This window comes from Schistocerca piceifrons, chromosome 11 (genome assembly GCF_021461385.2).
Source record: "Schistocerca piceifrons isolate TAMUIC-IGC-003096 chromosome 11, iqSchPice1.1, whole genome shotgun sequence".
NCBI lineage: Eukaryota > Metazoa > Arthropoda > Insecta > Orthoptera > Acrididae > Schistocerca > Schistocerca piceifrons.
In genome coordinates this window covers 130,600,341-130,619,730 of record NC_060148.1, presented here as the reverse complement: position 1 = coordinate 130,619,730, position 19,390 = coordinate 130,600,341, and the positions used below count along the sequence as shown (strand labels likewise).

Sequence of the window (19,390 nt, the reverse complement as noted above, 5' to 3'; positions counted from 1 at the left end):
TATGTTCAGCAATTTTTCTGTTACTGCTATTAGAACAAAGCATCTCTTAGCAAATGCCAGTTATCCGAAGGAGTATTTTCAATCATTCACCAAATATGTTTGAAATTTTCAGTCAGTAACCTGCTGCTACAGAGGGGGAATTAAGTGTGTGTGGTGGACTGACTAAGTGAAAAGCTTTATTTTACTCAGAATTCTAATTTTTCAAAGGTTCACTCTTTATATAGCTGTACTGTGTTTCACTGTAGAGCCATGGCTAGGCAGAGGTTGGTTCTGCACCATTTACTGTTGTATATTGTCAGCAGCCCATGCCTTGTTCACATGCATACCATTTCCACAGTGAGAATGTTAAGATGCAACACTTCACAGAAGCAATTGAATTAAATTCGTGTAACTAGTAAACACATTCTGAGCTTTCCCAAGTGGTGTTCTTGTGTATTCCAATACATGGAATCAAACTTACTGTAGTGCTAAATGCTGAATAAATAATTAAGAGCTTTGGTGCATAACACCTATCAACCTTATATCTGAATCATGGACAGAGCTTTGCGAAACCTAAAAATAATTTCACAAAAAATATAGCTATTGTGCATTGGTGTGATGGGAAACCAAGCATGACGAACTTGTTAGACTACACACTTTACTTACTGACTCATTTGTGTGACTATGCACTGATGAGCAGGAAGTTTATGAAGACTGTCCACCAGGAGACTGAATGCCATATGTTGCAGGCACATGTCACAGTAAGGAGAGAATGAGTATATAAGCAGATCAGAGAGCAACACGGAATTATTCTAGCAGTGATATGAGTAACAAACATGTAAATCTAATGACCTAAGTGACTTTAACAAAGATCAAACTGTTCTGGGGTGGTTGTATGCTACCGCTGTGAACATCTGCAAAAACTTGCTGAAAGCTCATAAATCCACAACCTGATGAAAAGGTGTAGAACATCAATATCTCATCACAAAACATGGAGATCACTGGCTTGCTTCCTCTGTAAAGATGGAAAGGTGGCAATAAGTAGCATATATAATGACAAAAAGCAATGGTGGTGTACGCACACACATTTTGCAACACACCATGCAGAGCACATTGTTCAACAACATGAGGTGCCACAACATATGGCCAGTGTGTGTTTCAATAAAAAATTTTAAATCACAATTGCAGTTGGCAAGGGATCATTAACACTGGAATGTAGGTCAAGGTAAATGTCACCTGCCAGGATGAGTGACATTTCCTGTTACACAGGAAACAGTCACATCCAGATATGCTATTACATGGCAGCACATAAGAGTAATTCACTTGGCCCCCCATGGGACACATGTTAGTAATCAAATGCATCATAACAGCTGTAGAGTAGATGACTGTTATTGCAACTCCCTATTTTCCTTCATGGAAGATGTGCACTCAGATGAAGTCTATGCAATGCAAAATTTTCGATGTTATTTATTCCAAAGGTGGACCAACAAGCTATTAAGCAAGTGATCATAATATTTTAGCTTACATGCATTTATATGTCATTATAAAATATTTATTAATGGAGAATTAGTATTTAAATAACATAGTTGGTACAAACTATTAATTGCATACAATGCACATCTCTTGACAAAGCATATCTGAATAACATAATTCCCATAATCATTTCTGGTTGGCTGGTTTGGGGAGTGAAGGGACCAAGCTGTCGGGTCATCATCCCCAATAATCTCCAGTTTAGTTTACTATACTGAATGAAGGATGTGCTGTGAATATATTTTGCTGACACTGAACATATAATGTAGAGCTGCATCTGTCATATAATAACTATATTTCGATCAACAAGGAAATGCATCACAATTCCTTTGGGTTACAGTGAATACTAAGTGGTGCTTATAATTACTGACATAGCTTAAGGATTTATCCAATAGGAAAAACAGCAGCATAAATGGCATTTCTGTCTACAGTTTGGTACTCCAAATTCATCACATTTCATGTTAAGGATTTTTATATTGTCACACTATCTGTGACCCCTGTATAGTAGACATTGTTGCATAACTTTCACAGTTCTAGCACATTTTAATGTTATTTTACAGGCATCACAAATTTAATGTGTGTCTGCAATATCCTTTATTCTATAGGCATTCAGGACACCAACCAGAGAAAACTATCAGCTTGAGGTTATACTTCATTGTGGCTTCTTTCTGATGTGAAGTAATGCATGTCTCTTGAGCTTTCCCAACTCAGCAAACGATTTGCCACAAGTATTACATTTGTGACGTTTCTGTCCTGTGTGAATGAACAGATGTTTCTGGAGATAACTTGAAATAGCGAAAAATTTCCCACAAATATTACACCTGTAAGATTTCTTTCCAGTGTGAATTAATGCATGTCTCTTGAGACAAATTGACCAAGCAAAAGATTTGCCACAAATATTACATTTAAGAGGTCTCTTCCCAGTGTGTATGAATGTGTGTTGCTTAAGATAACCTGACCTAGCAAAAAACTTGCCACAAATATCGCATTTGTATCGTTTCTCTCCAGTGTGAATTAATGCGTGTCTCTTGACCTTACCCACCGCAGAAAACGATTTGCCACAAATATTACATTTGTAATGTTTCTTTCCAGTGTGAATTAGTGAATGTTTCTGGAGATAATGTGAACTAGCAAAAAATTTGCCACAAATAGAACATTCATGGGGTCTCTCCCCAGTGTGTAACATAGTGTGTCGCTTGAGAAGACATGACCTAGAAAATGATTTGCCACAAATTGAACATTCATGGGGTCTCTCCCCAGTGTGTAACATAGTGTGTCGCTTGAGAAGACATGACCTAGCAAATGATTTGCCACAAATTGTACATTCATGGGGTCTCTCCCCAGTGTGTAACAAAATATGTCGCTTGAGGTAACCTGTCCTTGCAAAAGAAATGCCACAAATATCACATTTGTAAGGTTTCTCTGCTGTGTGAATTAATTTATGATTCTTGAGATTACCTCGCACAGCAAACGATTTGCCACAAATATTACATTCATGGGGTCTATTTGCGGCAAGTAGAAAAGTGTGGGCACCAGCTGCAGATAAAGTTCTATGACCACTCGGTTTCACCGAATCATATGTCATGCGCGCGTTAAATGTGTCATTTAAGAACGTTTTTGTAGCCTTCAAAGATTCCTTATGTGAAGATTGCTCAGTGTGTTCTGTGGGAGAATCTTCTGGTTCACTACCTAAGAGGACACTGTTTGAGTGTTCACCACTACAGCCACTCTCATGATTGCCAGCAGTTAGTAATCGACAATTCTCTCCCATTCTCAAATGTTTTTTCAAGTTAACATTACTCTGAAATACCTCACCACAACATTTGCAAACATACATAGGAGGTTGCACGCCATCAATGTGCATGAACACATGCATTATGAGTCTGTATTTTGAAGGAAAGCTCTGTAGGCAGAAATTACAACTAAATACATTGAATTCCTTTTGCCTCATACTACATTCATATGTGGTGCTAAGTGAGCTATCATCGTCCATAGTTAATTCTTGTGTATGACTACCACACTCGTGTTCTGTCTTCTCTCCGCCTCTCACCAGCTCATTCTTGACCAGTCCATGATGAACAGTTTCTTCAAACGAAATGCCACAGCTCCCACCAGTACTTTGAATCAATCTGAGGAGTGAGGAGGAGAATGTTAAATATTGATATGTAAAAGGCACAGGAACTATATATTTCAGCGTCCAGACATCCAGCACTATAGACCACAAGTAACAGACATAGGTGCATACAAAATTACATATTCAGTAAATGTTAGCGATTTAAAATTATAATATTCTACCAGAAAGAAAGAACTGATGAAGTAAAGGTGGTTTAAAAAGAAAATAACAAGAGGAAAGTCAATAATAATCAAGCTGAGTCATTGATGTTTTAATTTGGAATTTTCACATAAGAATTAAAAGATTTAACTTTCAATTGGTACAATTCTTTTAGTGTTCCTCTTCCATTGTAATAGCTCTGCATGTACCTTTGTTTTGGAAACACCTTTGGAAAGAAATTAGTACAACCACCAACCGTTAATTTATTTCTACAAATAAAACAATTTTTGCCGTTTGACTCCTAGTGGGTCAAGAAGTAGTGCAAGCTCCATTATTTTTACTGGGTATGAGGTGTGTTTTAAGTAAGTACCGTTTTGAAATTAAAAAAGATGTGCTAAGATATTTCAATAATTTTATTTTTACATCAAAGCCTGTACCTTAACTACGCACTGACGTCATTACAGTCTGATTATTCATTGTTTACATTCTGTACTAAGTGTTTGAGATGCCTCTGATAATCATGAGTGCACAAAACCAAACGTTTAGACAGTGTATTGACTTTCCTTGAGCAGTACCACAACAACGGTGATGATTTCTTCATGCAAATTGTTACAGGCGATGAAACATAGGTGGCCTACATCACACCAGAATCAAAGCAACAGTCCATAGAAGTTGAGCAAGGGCATCGTTTTGCTGCAAGACAATGCCCGTCCGCATGTGGCGAATCAAACCAAGGATCTCATCACATCTTTTTGATGGGAAACTCTAGATCATCCTATGTACAGCCTCAATCTTGCGCGCAGTGACCACCATTGTTTCTGCACTTGAAGAAACACCTAGGTGGTCAGCATCTTCAAGACGATGATGAAGTCAAAACAGTGGTGATGCAGTGGTTAACAAATCTTACAGATAGCCATTTTGGAACATATGTACATCTTATAATTACATTTTTCCCTGAGATATTCGAGTCTCTTCATTATCTACCTGGCAATAGTGACAGTGTAAGAGAAAAATATGATTTGGTGTTTGTGTTGGGGAGGGCACTTAACTTGAGTAGTTCATGCAGCAATGTTAACCATACTGCTGTGGTGGTGTAACAGTTAGCATTTCTGGCTAGCAAGTAAGAAGACCCAAGTTCGAGTCTGGGCTGCAGCACAGAATTAACTTGTGAGGCCATGTATGTTCCAGTGTTTTTCCATTTATTCTGATTGTAGCTTCTGACTTCCTGCATGATCTTGGATATATATAATTTTGTTTGGCATGGTATGTAGCAAATTTCGAGTGCTTTTTTCAAAAATTAACTGGTATCATACGATTATTAACTTAATTGGCATCATTGTGTTTAGCAGATTCCAGAAGTTAACAAAAGAATCACTAAATATTGTCTTAAATTTTTGGATTGTTTCCATTCAACTAGTTACAAAATGTATTTTCTTACACATGGTAACGAAGCAACTAAATATTAAAAAGGAACAAATGCAAATAAGGTTCCAAATAAGTACTTCCCTACGCTTCTTACGATTCGAGAAATAAAACTTTTTATTATCATTGTTACGCAGTGCCATTCTTTCTTAAACAACCAAAAATAAGAAACAGAATTTCTGAAAAAACCTGAAGGATAAGTAAATTTTGATCTTAATTGCCAATTTTTTACAGGTCAGAAAGTAGACATGTAAGTACTGGATCCTGGTGTCTGTAATACACTAAATTTTTACCCCACACTTCAGCAGCTTTCTTGGCAGGTACACCCATAAACTAATCATACAGTGATCATGGAAATGCACAACCATTTTATCAACACATGTAGTACAGCCTGAAGAGTAACATTGTTGATGGTTTACAGTACATCTGTCAAAAAGTTTGACACTTTGGCAGTTGGCTTTATTTCATTCCTTTCTATCCTTTTTTCTTTCTTTCCTTCTCTCGATTCGCAAACTAAGGAGCTGCAGTTTTGAACAAAAACAGTTTCTTACAGTACTGTGAAAAATATTACATCTAATTCCACCTAAGAATGGATCATCAATGTATTTGATACTAGATTTGGAGACTGCTGTGAATACAAGAAGCCTCTAAAAGCTTTTATATCAGAAACATCAATATCATGTTCAAAAGATCTATTCTTTTAAACATGTTTTTATATCATTAAAATTTTGTTTGATCATTGTTAAATCTCATCTAAAATATATTTAGCCGAAAGTACACCTGTTTACTTGTTGAACTTCTGGAGTCCTACCCAATACTTTACCACTAATTCACAGGCCAGGAATTCACATGAGCAACGTTATACTGTCTTCTACCAACATTGGTTGGTAGCCGTACATTTCTCCATTTCAAAGAGTTTCCCTGACCATAAAACCTGGAATCATGGTGATATGACTATGTTCTCTGTTGTCATCGTCGTCATTATCATCCAGTTTGGGTTCTGAATTTGTATCACCACCAGTTTCTATCACATAATCTTCATGAATATGACTGTAATCTAGATCATTATCAATCACTTATGCTGTTCCTATGTTGCTGACAGTTGGATGCATAGGTGTCCCATCCTTGGCCACATGGACGGGACAGCTTAAATGAATTTCTCAAACACCTCTACTCGCTGCACCCCAACATACAGTTCACGATGGAGGTGGAGCAGTATGGTGCCCTACCGTTTCTTGATGTCCTGGTGAAACGGAAACCTGACAGCAAGCTGGGACACAGTGTGTACACAAAACCTACACACACTGATTTGTACCTAAATGCCTTCAGTTTCAAACACAACTCCCAGCATGAAGGCATTTTGCGCACACTTGTTCACAAGGCACGATTGATCCGCGATCAGGAGAGCCTTCCAGCAGAACTGCAGCACCTCGAGACAACATTTCGGAAAAATGGTACAACCAAAAGCGCTTGTCTGCGCCAAGAGAACAAGAAGAAGAAACAGAAGAACACAAATCATTGGCGTGCATTCCGTTTGTCGGAAACACCTCAAGAGAAATCGGTAAAATCCTGGGGAAACACAATGTGAAATATATATTACGACCACCTGCAAGAACGTTGACTCTACTGGGTTCAGTGAAAGATGACCAAGGCCTTCGAAAACCAAATTTCCTGTCAGTGCAGATAATCATACATTGGGGAGACAGTCTGCACTGTAGAAGAGGTATGCCGTGAACACAAGCGCAATACCGGATTACGCCAGGCCCCCACATCAGCCGTGGCTGACCATTGTGTAGAAAGTGGCCATACTATGGACTATGATGAAACAAAAATACTCTGTCAATCCTCCTACTTCTGGGACTTTGTTACTAAAGACGCCATCGAAATCCGACTACAGGACGATCTAACTAATAAAGACAGCGGCCTTCAACTTAGTCAGGCTTGGAACACTGCACTCAGCCTGGAGAGAAAGAGGACCACCCCTGCCGGTGGCAGCAGGGAGACTGCAGCCCCTAGTTCAGACCCAGGCGCCGCTTCCCCCACCACCTCCAGTAGCCACCGCGCCAGCCGCACCAAAGACACCAGGAGAGGAACGGTGGAGGGAGTAACAGCTAATATATACACTCCTGGAAATTGAAATAAGAACACCGTGAATTCATTGTCCCAGGAAGGGGAAACTTTATTGACACATTCCTGGGGTCAGATACATCACATGATCACACTGACAGAACCACAGGCACATAGACACAGGGAACAGAGCATGCACAATGTCGGCACTAGTACAGTGTATATCCACCTTTCGCAGCAATGCAGGCTGCTATTCTCCCATGGAGACGATCGTAGAGATGCTGGATGTAGTCCTGTGGAACGGCTTGCCATGGCATTTCCACCTGGCACCTCAGTTGGACCAGCGTTCGTGCTGGACGTGCAGACCGCGTGAGACGACGCTTCATCCAGTCCCAAACATGCTCAATGGGGGACAGATCCGGAGATCTTGCTGGCCAGGGTAGATGACTTACACCTTCTAGAGCACGTTGGGTGGCACGGGATACATGCGGACGTGCATTGTCCTTTTGGAACAGCAAGTTCCCTTGCCGGTCTAGGAATGGTAGAACGATGGGTTCGATGACGGTTTGGATGTACCGTGCACTATTCAGTGTCCCCTCGACGATCACCAGTGGTGTACGGCCAGTGTAGGAGATTGCTCCCCACACCATGATGCTGGGTGTTGGCCCTGTGTGCCTCGGTCGTAGGCAGTCCTGATTGTGGCGCTCACCTGCACGGCGCCAAACACGCATACGACCATCATTGGAACCAAGGCAGAAGCGACTCTCATCGCTGAAGAGGACACGTCTCCATTCGTCCCTCCATTCACGCCTGTCGCGACACCACTGGAGGCGGGCTGCATGATGTTGGGGCGTGAGCGGAAGACGGCCTAACGGTGTGCGGGACCGTAGCCCAGCTTCATGGAGACGGTTGCGAATGGTCCTCGCCGATACCCCAAGAGCAACAGTGTCCCTAATTTGCTGGGAAGTGACGGTGCAGTCCCCTACGGCACTGCGTAGGATCCTACGGTCTTGGCGTGCATCCGTGCGTCGCTGCGGTCCGGTCCCAGGTCGACGGGCACGTGCACCTTCCGCCGACCACTGGCGACAACATCGATGTACTGTGGAGACCTCACACCCCACGTGTTGAGCAATTCGGCGGTACGTCCACCCGGCCTCCCGCATGCCCACTATACGCCCTCGCTCAAAGTCCGTCAACTGCACATACGGTTCACGTCCACGCTGTCACGGCATGCTACCAGTGTTAAAGACTGCGATGGAGCTCCGTATGCCACGGCAAACTGGCTGACACTGACGGCGGCGGTGCACAAATGCTGCGCAGCTAGCGCCATTCGACGGCCAACACCGCGGTTCCTGGTGTGTCCGCTGTGCCGTGCGTGTGATCATTGCTTGTACAGCCCTCTCGCAGTGTCCGGAGCAAGTATGGTGGGTCTGACACACCGGTGTCAATGTGTTCTTTTTTCCATTTCCAGGAGTGTATATAGGGCGGCGAGAAGAACAGCACAGCATTCGTCAGTAACAACCTGAAGATGGCAGTGTGTATGTCTGCCGAAATATTGTCGAAAATTACGATGCTACCCGGTCGGATACCCGAGAACAGTTCAAATCTTTTAATTCGTTTTTAAATGCTGGTTGGCTATCTGTCAGACTTTAAATGCTATTTAATAAATGAACAAAGACTTCTGTGGTGGCATAAGTCACCTCTTTCTGTGCCAGTCAGATTTAGCTCAGACTAGCGAAGATCATGCTTTCCTCTAGTGTTGTAAAAGGCACTTGGATATTATTTTTGAATTGGGATCCATGATTAACAACCAATTTCGTAAGTGAATATATGTAGTTTGACGGTACTGTGAATATCCATAGTTCCTTAAACAAACGTCTATGAGGTAATCTTAGGTGGGCTCAAACTATTATTCTCATGACACAATGTTGTGCAATGAATACATTCTCCCTTAATGATGTATTACCCCAAAATATGAAGCCATATTAAAGCAATGAATAGGCATAGTTGGCTAATTTACTGATTGGTTTATCACCAACATCTGCAATAACCCAAATAGCATTAGTAGCTAAACTCAAATGTTTCATCAGATCATCAATGAGTTTCTTCCAGTTCAATTCCTCATCAATGCACACACACCCAGAAATTTTGAATATCCTGCCTTATCAACAGTCTTTTGTTCAAAGTCTATACTGATCAATGGTGTTATGCCATTTGCCATACAGAATTTTATATGCTGTGTTTTCTCGAAATTTAGTGAGTCCATTTGCAGAAAACGATATAATAGTCTCCTGAGAGACATTTATAATTTCCTGAGAAAATTGTTTATTCAGTGCATTATTACTACACTAGCATCATCGGCAAAAAGAACTACTTTGTATCTTCATTAATTTAAAGTGGGAAGTCATTAATATATTTGAAGAACAATGAATGACCCAAGAATGAAGCCTATGGGACACCTCTTCAGTTAGAAGATGGCTGATTTTTGCAGACTACTGTACTGTTAATTTCAACGTTCTGTATTCTTTCAGTTAAATATTAACGAAGCCATTTGTGCACTGTCCTACTCGTATCACAATACTGGAGTGCATGTAAGTTATTTCATGATTCACAAAGTCAAAAGCCTTTGAGAGATCACAAGAAATCCCAGTGGGTGATGTTCTTTTAATGCCTGATCAATGAGGGCATATATAGCCTTTTCTGTTGAAAAGCCTTTCTGAAAATCACAGTCTTTTGTTAATACTTAATTTTCACAAATATGTGAAATTAATCTTTAATACGTTACTTTCTCCAGAATTTTGCAAAATGCTGTCAGAATAGGATGCTGAGCAGTAGTCATTAGCATCAGACCTATCCCCGTTTTTACAGAATGGTTTAAAAATAACATTTCAGTATATCTGGAAAAATGTCCTGTTTCAGTGAGCTAATACATATGACTGGGAATGCTACTTATATGTCAGAAACAGCTTTTAGTACTTTGTTGGAAATGTCATCAAATCCATGGCAGCTTTTACTTTTGAGTGGATTTATTACCATATCAATTTCAGTAAGAAAGGTGGGTTGAATTTCTACTTTATCAAATTGCATAGGTATTGGCTCTTCCATATAGAGCCTGGATCCTATTTTCTCTACAACATTTAAAAAGTCATTAAACAAAATATTGTTACCTTCTGACTTTTGTTAACAATTTTTTCATTGAGTCTGATAGAAATAAAGGCCTCCTGTGGTTTCACTGTTCACGTTTCTCTTAAAATTAATCTAAACTTTTTTAATTTTGGTATCACAGTTAATCGCAGACATAATGCACATCCTTCTGGACTATTTAATAACTTTTCTTAATAGAATGAAACGGTTTTTGTAATGTTTGTCTCTGGATCATTACTCCTAGCTATAAGATGAGCTGAAAAACCAAACAAACTGGTACACTTGCCTAACATCATGTAGATTCCCTGCAAGCATTCAGAAGTGCTCCAAAACGACGTGGCGTGGCGTGGCCTGAACTAATATCTGATGTAGTGCTGGAAGAACTGACACCACGAATACTGTAGGGCTGTCCATAAATCCATAAGATTACAAGGAGGTGGAGATCCCTTTTCAACAGCACGTTCTAAGGCATCCCATATGTTCTCAATAATGTTCATGTCTGAGGAGTTTGTTGGTCAGAGAATGTGTTTTAAGTCACCCCACCCTGTGGCAGTTCTGGACATGTGGGGTGACACATTGCCCAGCTGGAATTGCTCAAGTCCGTCTAAATGCACAATGGACATGGTGAATGGATGCATGTGATCAGACAGGATGCTAACATGTTACCTGTCAGTTTTATCTCGACATCTCAGTGGTCCCATATGACAAACTATACACACCCCACGCCATTACAGAGCCTACACCAGCTTCAGCAGTCCCCTGCTGAGACGCAGGGTCCATGAATTCATGAGGTTGTCTCCACACCCATACATATCCATCTACTTGATACAATTTGAAGCAAGACTTGTCCGACCAGGGAACACGTTTACTGTCATCAAGAGTACAATGTTGGTGTTGACATGTCCTGGCGAGGCATAAAGCTTTGTGTCACGCAGTCATAATGGGGGCACAAATGGGTCATATTGATGTTTCGTTGATTGGTTCACACACTGACATTTGCTGATGGCCCACCTCTGAAATCTGCAGAAATTTGTTGAAGGGTTACACTTCTGTCATGTTGAACGAATCTATTCAGTCGTGGTTGGTGCTGTCCTTGCAGGATCTTTTCCCAGCCATATCAATGTTGGAGATTTGATATTTACCTGATTCCTGATATTTACAGTACACTTTTGATATGGTCATACAGGAAAATCCCCACTTCATCGCTACCTCAGAGATGCTGTGTCCCATCGTTTGCACAACAACTACAGTGCTACATTCAAACTCACTTAAATCTTGATAACTTGCTATTCCAACAGCAGTAACCAATCTAACAACCGTCCTAGACACTTAGAAGAACATTTTTTGACCGTCTCCTTGCGTTTCAACACACTTGGTCCAGCGTTGTACAAGCTTCCTGATGCCCTCATAAAACAAGGTTCTCAGTTGAACTGCGAGCCAAAAATGCACTGCTTCTTTCACTGCTTCATTAGAGGCAAATCAACGGCCCCGTAACGCATGGTTTGAGTGGACCAATCAAGTGATAAAGGGGCCGGATCGGGACTATATGGAGGATGATCCAGTACTTCAAATTTGAGTTTCTGCAATGTTTCAGCAGTGTGGGCAGCAGTATGTGAATGGGCAGTGTCGTGCAACAACACAAGACCTATTGACAGCAATCCTCGGTATTTCCTTCGAATTGCAAGCTTTAGCCTGGCAGTAAGCATCTCACTGTAACAAACTGTTTACTGTTGTGCCCCTTTCCCCATAATGCTCCAGTACTGGACCTTGTGCATCCCAAAAAACCGTAAACATCCGTTTTCCTGCAGATGGATGGGTCTTGAACTTTTTCTTGCATGGCGAATTTCGATGTTTCCATTCCATACTCTGCCATTTACTCCCCGTCTCGTAATGATGAATCCATGCTTCGTCATCAGTAATTATCCTGTCTAAGAAATTGTCCCCTTTGTTACCATAACGATCCAAATGGTTTTTGCATGTCCAAGCATGTTTGTTTATGCAACTTTGTGAGTTGTTTTGGGACTCATCTTGCACAAACTTTATGAAACCCAAGTCTACTCTGGATGACTTCGTAAGCAGAACTGTGACTAATTTGCAGACGATGTATCTTCATCAATAATTAATCGTCTAAGAAAATAATCTCACGTGAACGCTCAATGGTTTTTTTCATTTGTGGCGGTAAACGGTCGTCCAGTTCCTTCATCACAATTAACACTTGTGCGACCATTTCGGAATTTTTCAATCCATTCGTAGACACTCCATTGTGGCTGTTCCCGTACTGTATCTTAAGTCTTCGATGAATTTCAGCTCCTGATACGCCTCCCAACCACAAGAAACTGATCACTGAACGTTGCTCTTCTCTGGTTCAAATAGACAGCGGAGTAGCCATGATTAACAGCATGGCAGCAATAATGAAACTAACCTAGAAGCTTAAAATGTTCAACTATATAACATCAAATAATCAAAGCATGCATCATCAACGACAGTACTACCAAAATAAATAACTACACTGCAGATAATAATTGACTTACGCACGTATATAGGAGCTGCCGACTGCAGTGAATTGTTCTGCCTGCTTAAATATCTCTGTATTTGAATATGCATGCATGTACAGTCTCTTTGGCTCTTCAGTGTTCATTCCCCTTTTCTGTTTACAATGTATTTTTATCTCTTTAGTAAGCCACAGCATTATAGATGATTTCTAACAATTATGTTTCTGTTTTCTTAGGGAAACTGCTTTCACATATATTCATAAAGGTATCATGAAACAGGTTCAATTTTAAATTAACATCAGCTTTCCCATACACCTCATCCCACTTCGTTGCAAGCTTCCCTAACATTTGCAATTGTTAAATCGTTAATTCAGTGTGCTGTTTTGGAGGACTGTTTGTGTAACTGTGTGGAGCTATACTGTAAATAGCTGGGCATCGTTACCAAAAAGGCCATTCTTAACAGGAAAAGTTTTTATTTGATTAAATTTATCTTGGGTCTATAACAAAACTACCAGCGTACTGCTTTCCTATCCTACACGAGTAGGAAAATATTTGATGTCCAATTGAAGGAACCACATAACACTTGAAAGTCGTTCTTTCTATCGGACTCCTTCAGAAAATCTCCACTGAAATCCCACAAACGATAATTTGCTTCCTTCTGTCTGACAGACAGCACAACAAATTATCCAAGTTTTTCAGAAATAACTGAAATTGCCCAAAGGGGACCTATACACCATTAGAATTACAAAAGTACCATAATTTAGTTTACACTCACTGGCACATGCTTTTTATGTTGCGCCACACAAAGGTTTTTAGTTTATAAATTTTTCACACCATGATAAATTTCAACATGTATGGCAACTCCTCCCCTCTCCACCAAGTCTCTACTTACATGTGCTGAAAGCTCATATCCACCTACATATATACCTTGTCACATCTATGACGATATGATGTTCACACAGGCATAGTACATGTATCTCACCCTCAGTTTCCTAATAGCTGAACAAACAAGAAGCTCATCTACTTTGTTTTTTAATTCCCTGATATTATGATGCAAGACAAAAACATAATTTTTTGCTGTACTTTTATGAGAATTTTGTGATACACTAACATTCTTCACCGTACTTTTATGAGACACTTGTGAATCTTAACATCTTTAATACCCGCATGCTAGAGCTCATTAAGCTTAGTATCATTCAACGCTGAATCATTGGACACCGTTCTTAGCCTGGAGAGGACGTACTCCCATGAGTTCCTGTGACCCCCTCAAAGATTTTGCTACCACCCAACCCATTTACCCTTCCTTCTCCTACTGAGATGCAGGCCATGCCTTGTGAAGTCCCACCTATCAATATTATCAACATGAACACAACCCATGGCCGACAAAGTAGGCACCCAAAGCAGCTGATTTAACTAAATATTGACACTCCTGGCAAAGCTCTTCAATTGGGGCAAACCTAACTGCATGAAAGCAGCCACTAAGCCCACATTTCTATGGTTCACTGGAGATGCTGCATTTTCTAGGTCGCACTCAACACTGTGGCCCTGATCCCTATCAATATTGTTTCCTGCTTCACATATGACCATACTTTGTAAAACCCTTGCACAAGATCCTACACCCTCTTTCACTTGACTAAGACATACATTGGGCTTGAAAAAACTTGTAATATATGACATGTGACAGGAAACAAGAGTGCTTGCTTGCACAAAATTTGTGCTTCTGTACATCAAGGAGCAACAAGTGTTGCCTGCAGAATGTCAGCTTTCATACTCTTCGCCTCCTCTCCATTTTTTGGGGTAACAATGAGAAGCCTTTGGCCTATTGTGGCTTGGACTGTGACTGTGGCTCTAAGCTCGCACTTTCGACACTGTCATTTCCACCAAAGGTGCTTTCAGAGTAGCATCATAAGAAGCAATGACTAACACACAGACACTGATCGTTGACAAGGTCATGTGGTAATGCTGTGCTTAATTCATGCTGCTGTTGGCATGGCTTTGCAGCTTTTTTGATACATTCACTTGTGCATGCAGGATGGAAGTATGTGTTTGCAAAGAGAGCAGGGATTTTCATTGGTTATTACTGCTATTTTTTTTTCCAAGTTAAGATGACTGCGTTTCAGGACACAGTGCCAGCAGAGGGTGTTATATACAAGGTTAACGAATTTCATTATCACCTTAAAAACAATGCCAAAAGAGAGAAAAACTTATCAGCACTGCAGACTTCAAAAGCAAAGGCATCTGGTGTTCGACTATGAACTGTACCAAGAATATTTGCCCAAGCACGGTCAAAGGAAACATGTGTCCAAGAAACCAAGTAACAAGCTTCATGGGAAAATATTAGTGGATGAAGAACTAACTAATTTCCATAATTTCCAGAAAGTTGTTGTTTGTTGTCCTATATCGGAATTATATGACCATGGGAAGAATCCTACAAGGCAAAATATAGACAATGCTATAAATTGCAAGATTGCTTTCACAGGGGGCCACCAATTCAGAAGAAGAATTCCAAAATCTTTCGGATACACATACGGAAAATGAACTGATGAAAGATGCAGTCTGTTGGAAAATCTGATACTTTAGTATCCTGTTATAGTTCTCCGAGAAAAATTCATGGCATCAGGAAAGGATATCACTGTTGCCCTATTGTTTATTTTGGTCAGATCTGGCTCAATAAATAATATGCCATGAACCACATCTGACATGATTCAAACGGCAATGGTGGGTTGAAAGTACTAATTGGCAAAGGAAACGCACTTACTAAGTCATGCAGGATGATCTGCATATGGCTCTACCAGAAGTTATTATTTATGTCCTGTAAATCCAATGATAATCATGAAGAAATCAACAGTGATGTACTTAAACACTTCTTATTACCTGTACTGTCTTTTCAAACAGAGTTGTGTGATCATCATGGATAATGCCAGTTTTCATTCAAGCATAATGGAGAGAGTTCCCAGTTCAAGAAAAGGAAGAGCGAAATTCCACAGTAGCAGGAAGAGGAAAGTAACTCAATTTAATGTTGCTATAGCAAAGTGGAGATATTGGATAAAGTCAGGTGTCATTGGCATCCTTATAAACAATAGAAAGAAACTGATATCTCAGCAGCAGAAATGGACCATGCGATTGTGAGACTGTCCCTTACCACTGCCAATACAACCCAAAATAGAACATGTACGCCCTAGTGAAATGGAAGGACGTTTCCAGAAGTTGCACAGTCAGAATGAACAATGTTCAGAATTTATTGGAGGAAGCAACTGATATAATGAAACACTGGATTAACTGTGTAAAATTTATAAATGTGGGGCACAACAACCACCAGGCATACACTGCCTGTGCTGGTTTGTTTGTTGGTGTTATTTGTGAGGAGCATAAGATCCACCTTTTCTGGTTTCTATTAAGATCAAGACTAACTGATTTGATATTCAGGTAACCAAAACTGAAATGGCTTAAACTTAAATAGATGAGCAGTAATAAAATATTTAGCTGTATTATATCTTCTAAAACACAGAAGAATACATTAGTAGGGAGAGGCTGCATTTCACAATTTCTTAGCGTTTTCTGGATGCAAAGTTTTGGAGCTATAATAAATAGTTTGAAGTAAGTCATTATCTGAGTCTATTATCCTTACTGTAATGTCCTTCTTGCCAGTTTTGGGAATTACAGTTTTCAAATGAGTGTCATTTAATATGGTGGACACCATGGTCTGATTGTATAGTTTGCTGCAATCGGCTCGGCAGGTGGGCCAAAGTCTTCCAACGAATGGCGACTACGCTGTGCAGCAAGCATATGGTTTAGGGAAGTGAAGAAAGGGTAGACAGGGTGCCGTTTACACTTATCCCTCTAGTCACCATTTTCACTGCTCGTAACACAGTTAGTCTACTTTTGATTAAAAAAAAAACACAAGTATCTAATTTGACATTTAGTTTCTGCAACATTATATCTGGATGAAGTCATTTCTAGGGATGATGGGATTTATGTGACTTCTGTGAATACTCTGAACTGGCCTTGAAAGGCCTAACATTACCAACCAACTGCCACATCACCTTCAGGCAATATGTGTAACTGGATGCAGTTATGGTGGGGCATCTAGCACTCTCTGAGCTGTAGCCAGTTTTCATGCCCAGAACCACCCCTCTATGTCAAGTTGCTCCTCAATTGGACACCACATGCCAATAGCAATTGGCAGAACCAGATTATCATCCATCGAACTACTAGCCAAACCCAACAGGTGTTAACACTGGCATGGCAGAATTCTGAGATTACAGAAATAAGATTCCACATGGAGAAATGACAATTATGTACATAACAGGTTTGCAACAAATGTCTTAATTATCACTACTTGACAATCATAAGATATATCTATGTTTTTTGCTGGCACCTTTTCCCATTGTTTGGGCTAAGCCCCCATGTTTATGGCAATCTCTGCCTTATACAGCAACTTCTGTGACCCATCATGGTATTAATACACCATGCTGGTTGCTTCTTATACTGGTATAGACTTTGGTGAACAACTGATAAAATATGTAAAAAGTTCTTCATTGTACAAATGTTTTCAAGACCTCTAGTAGCACAACATTATCCACTAATTACCAAAATTACAACTGACACCAAGCTGTATGCAAGACTCCTGCTGTGGCCCAGGGAGAGGGGGGTGGGCAGGAGGAAACTGGCCAAGAGGGGGCAGGGGGAAACCGGTCAAGAGGTGGGCAGATTGGATAAGCGCGGGGGGATTAAGTAAGAGGGGGGAGATTGGATAAGCGCGGGGGGGGGGATTAGGTAAGAGTGGTGGGGGTCGGGCCAGAGTGGTGGGGGTCGGGCCAGAGTGGTGGGGGTCGGGCCAGAGGGGTGGGGGTCGGGCCAGAGGGGTGGGGGTCGGGCAAGAGGGGTGGGGGTCGGGCAAGAGGGGTGGGGGTCGGGCAAGAGGGGTGGGGGTCGGGCAAGAGGGGTGGGGGTCGGGCAAGAGGGGTGGGGGTCGGGCAAGAGGGGTGGGGGTCGGGCAAGAGGGGTGGGGGTCGGGCAAGAGGGGTGGGGGTCGGGCAAGAGGGGTGGGGGTCGGGCAAGAGGGGTGGGGGTCGGGCAAGAGGGGTGGGGGTCGGGCAAGAGGGGTGGGGGTCGGGCAAGAGGGGTGGGGGTCGGGCAAGAGGGGTGGGGGTCGGGCAAGAGGGGTGGGGGTCGGGCAAGAGGGGTGGGGGTCGGGCAAGAGGGGTGGGGGTCGGGCAAGAGGGGTGGGGGTCGGGCAAGAGGGGTGGGGGTCGGGCAAGAGGGGTGGGGGTCGGGCAAGAGGGGTGGGGGTCGGGCAAGAGGGGTGGGGATCGGGCAAGAGGGGTGGGGATCGGGCAAGAGGGGTGGGGATCGGGCAAGAGGGGTGGGGATCGGGCAAGAGGGGTGGGGATCGGGCAAGAGGGGTGGGGATCGGGCAAGAGGGGTGGGGATCGGGCAAGAGGGGTGGGGATCGGGCAAGAGGGGTGGGGATCGGGCAAGAGGGGTGGGGATCGGGCAAGAGGGGTGGGGATCGGGCAAGAGGGGTGGGGATCGGGCAAGAGGGGTGGGGATCGGGCAAGAGGGGTGGGGATCGGGCAAGAGGGGTGGGGATCGGGCAAGAGGGGTGGGGATCGGGCAAGAGGGGTGGGGATCGGGCAAGAGGGGTGGGGATCGGGCAAGAGGGGTGGGGATCGGGCAAGAGGGGTGGGGATCGGGCAAGAGGGGTGGGGATCGGGCAAGAGGGGTGGGGATCGGGCAAGAGGGGTGGGGATCGGGCAAGAGGGGTGGGGATCGGGCAAGAGGGGTGGGGATCGGGCAAGAGGGGTGGGGATCGGGCAAGAGGGGTGGGGATCGGGCAAGAGGGGTGGGGATCGGGCAAGAGGGGTGGGGATCGGGCAAGAGGGGTGGGGATCGGGCAAGAGGGGTGGGGATCGGGCAAGAGGGGTGGGGATCGGGCAAGAGGGGTGGGGATCGGGCAAGAGGGGTGGGGATCGGGCAAGAGGGGTGGGGATCGGGCAAGAGGGGTGGGGATCGGGCAAGAGGGGTGGGGATCGGGCAAGAGGGGTGGGGATCGGGCAAGAGGGGTGGGGATCGGGCAAGAGGGGTGGGGATCGGGCAAGAGGGGTGGGGATCGGGCAAGAGGGGTGGGGATCGGGCAAGAGGGGTGGGGATTGGGCAAGAGGGGTGGGGATTGGGCAAGAGGGGTGGGGATTGGGCAAGAGGGGTGGGGATTGGGCAAGAAGGGAAAATGCTGCAAAAAGTAGGTAGATCCTTCTGCCCCCTCACTGCAATACTATTAATTATGCATGGTGCACCTTCCATTCTGAGCAGCCTTCCTATCTGCATTCAGCCACAGTTCATATGCACGTTATATTTCACTCATATGAGCATCTACAAACAGGGCACGAGCATTTGCACTCTCTGCCGTGCTCCAGCAATTTGTATGAAACACCCCTCATCCATGCACCTTTGCCTCTGCACCCATTTGATGCTACAACTAACA

General features: G+C 42.8%; 1 protein-coding gene across 5 annotated transcripts in view; it reads right to left on the bottom strand.

Moving 5' to 3' along the window:
• Positions 1-1,548: 1,548 nt before the first annotated feature.
• Positions 1,549-19,390, bottom strand: part of LOC124720466 (zinc finger protein ZFP2-like) — an 85,652-nt gene continuing 67,810 nt past the window's right edge. For 2 of the 5 annotated variants that reach the window (XM_047245820.1, XM_047245821.1), the window contains exon 6: positions 1,550-3,638. In XM_047245820.1, coding sequence (XP_047101776.1) covers positions 2,162-3,638 — 1,477 coding nt within the window. In that variant the 3' untranslated portion in view covers positions 1,550-2,161. Of the gene's footprint in view, positions 3,639-19,390 lie in introns of all 5 variants that reach the window. The other 3 variants (XM_047245822.1, XM_047245826.1, XM_047245827.1) reach the window with 3 other exon arrangements.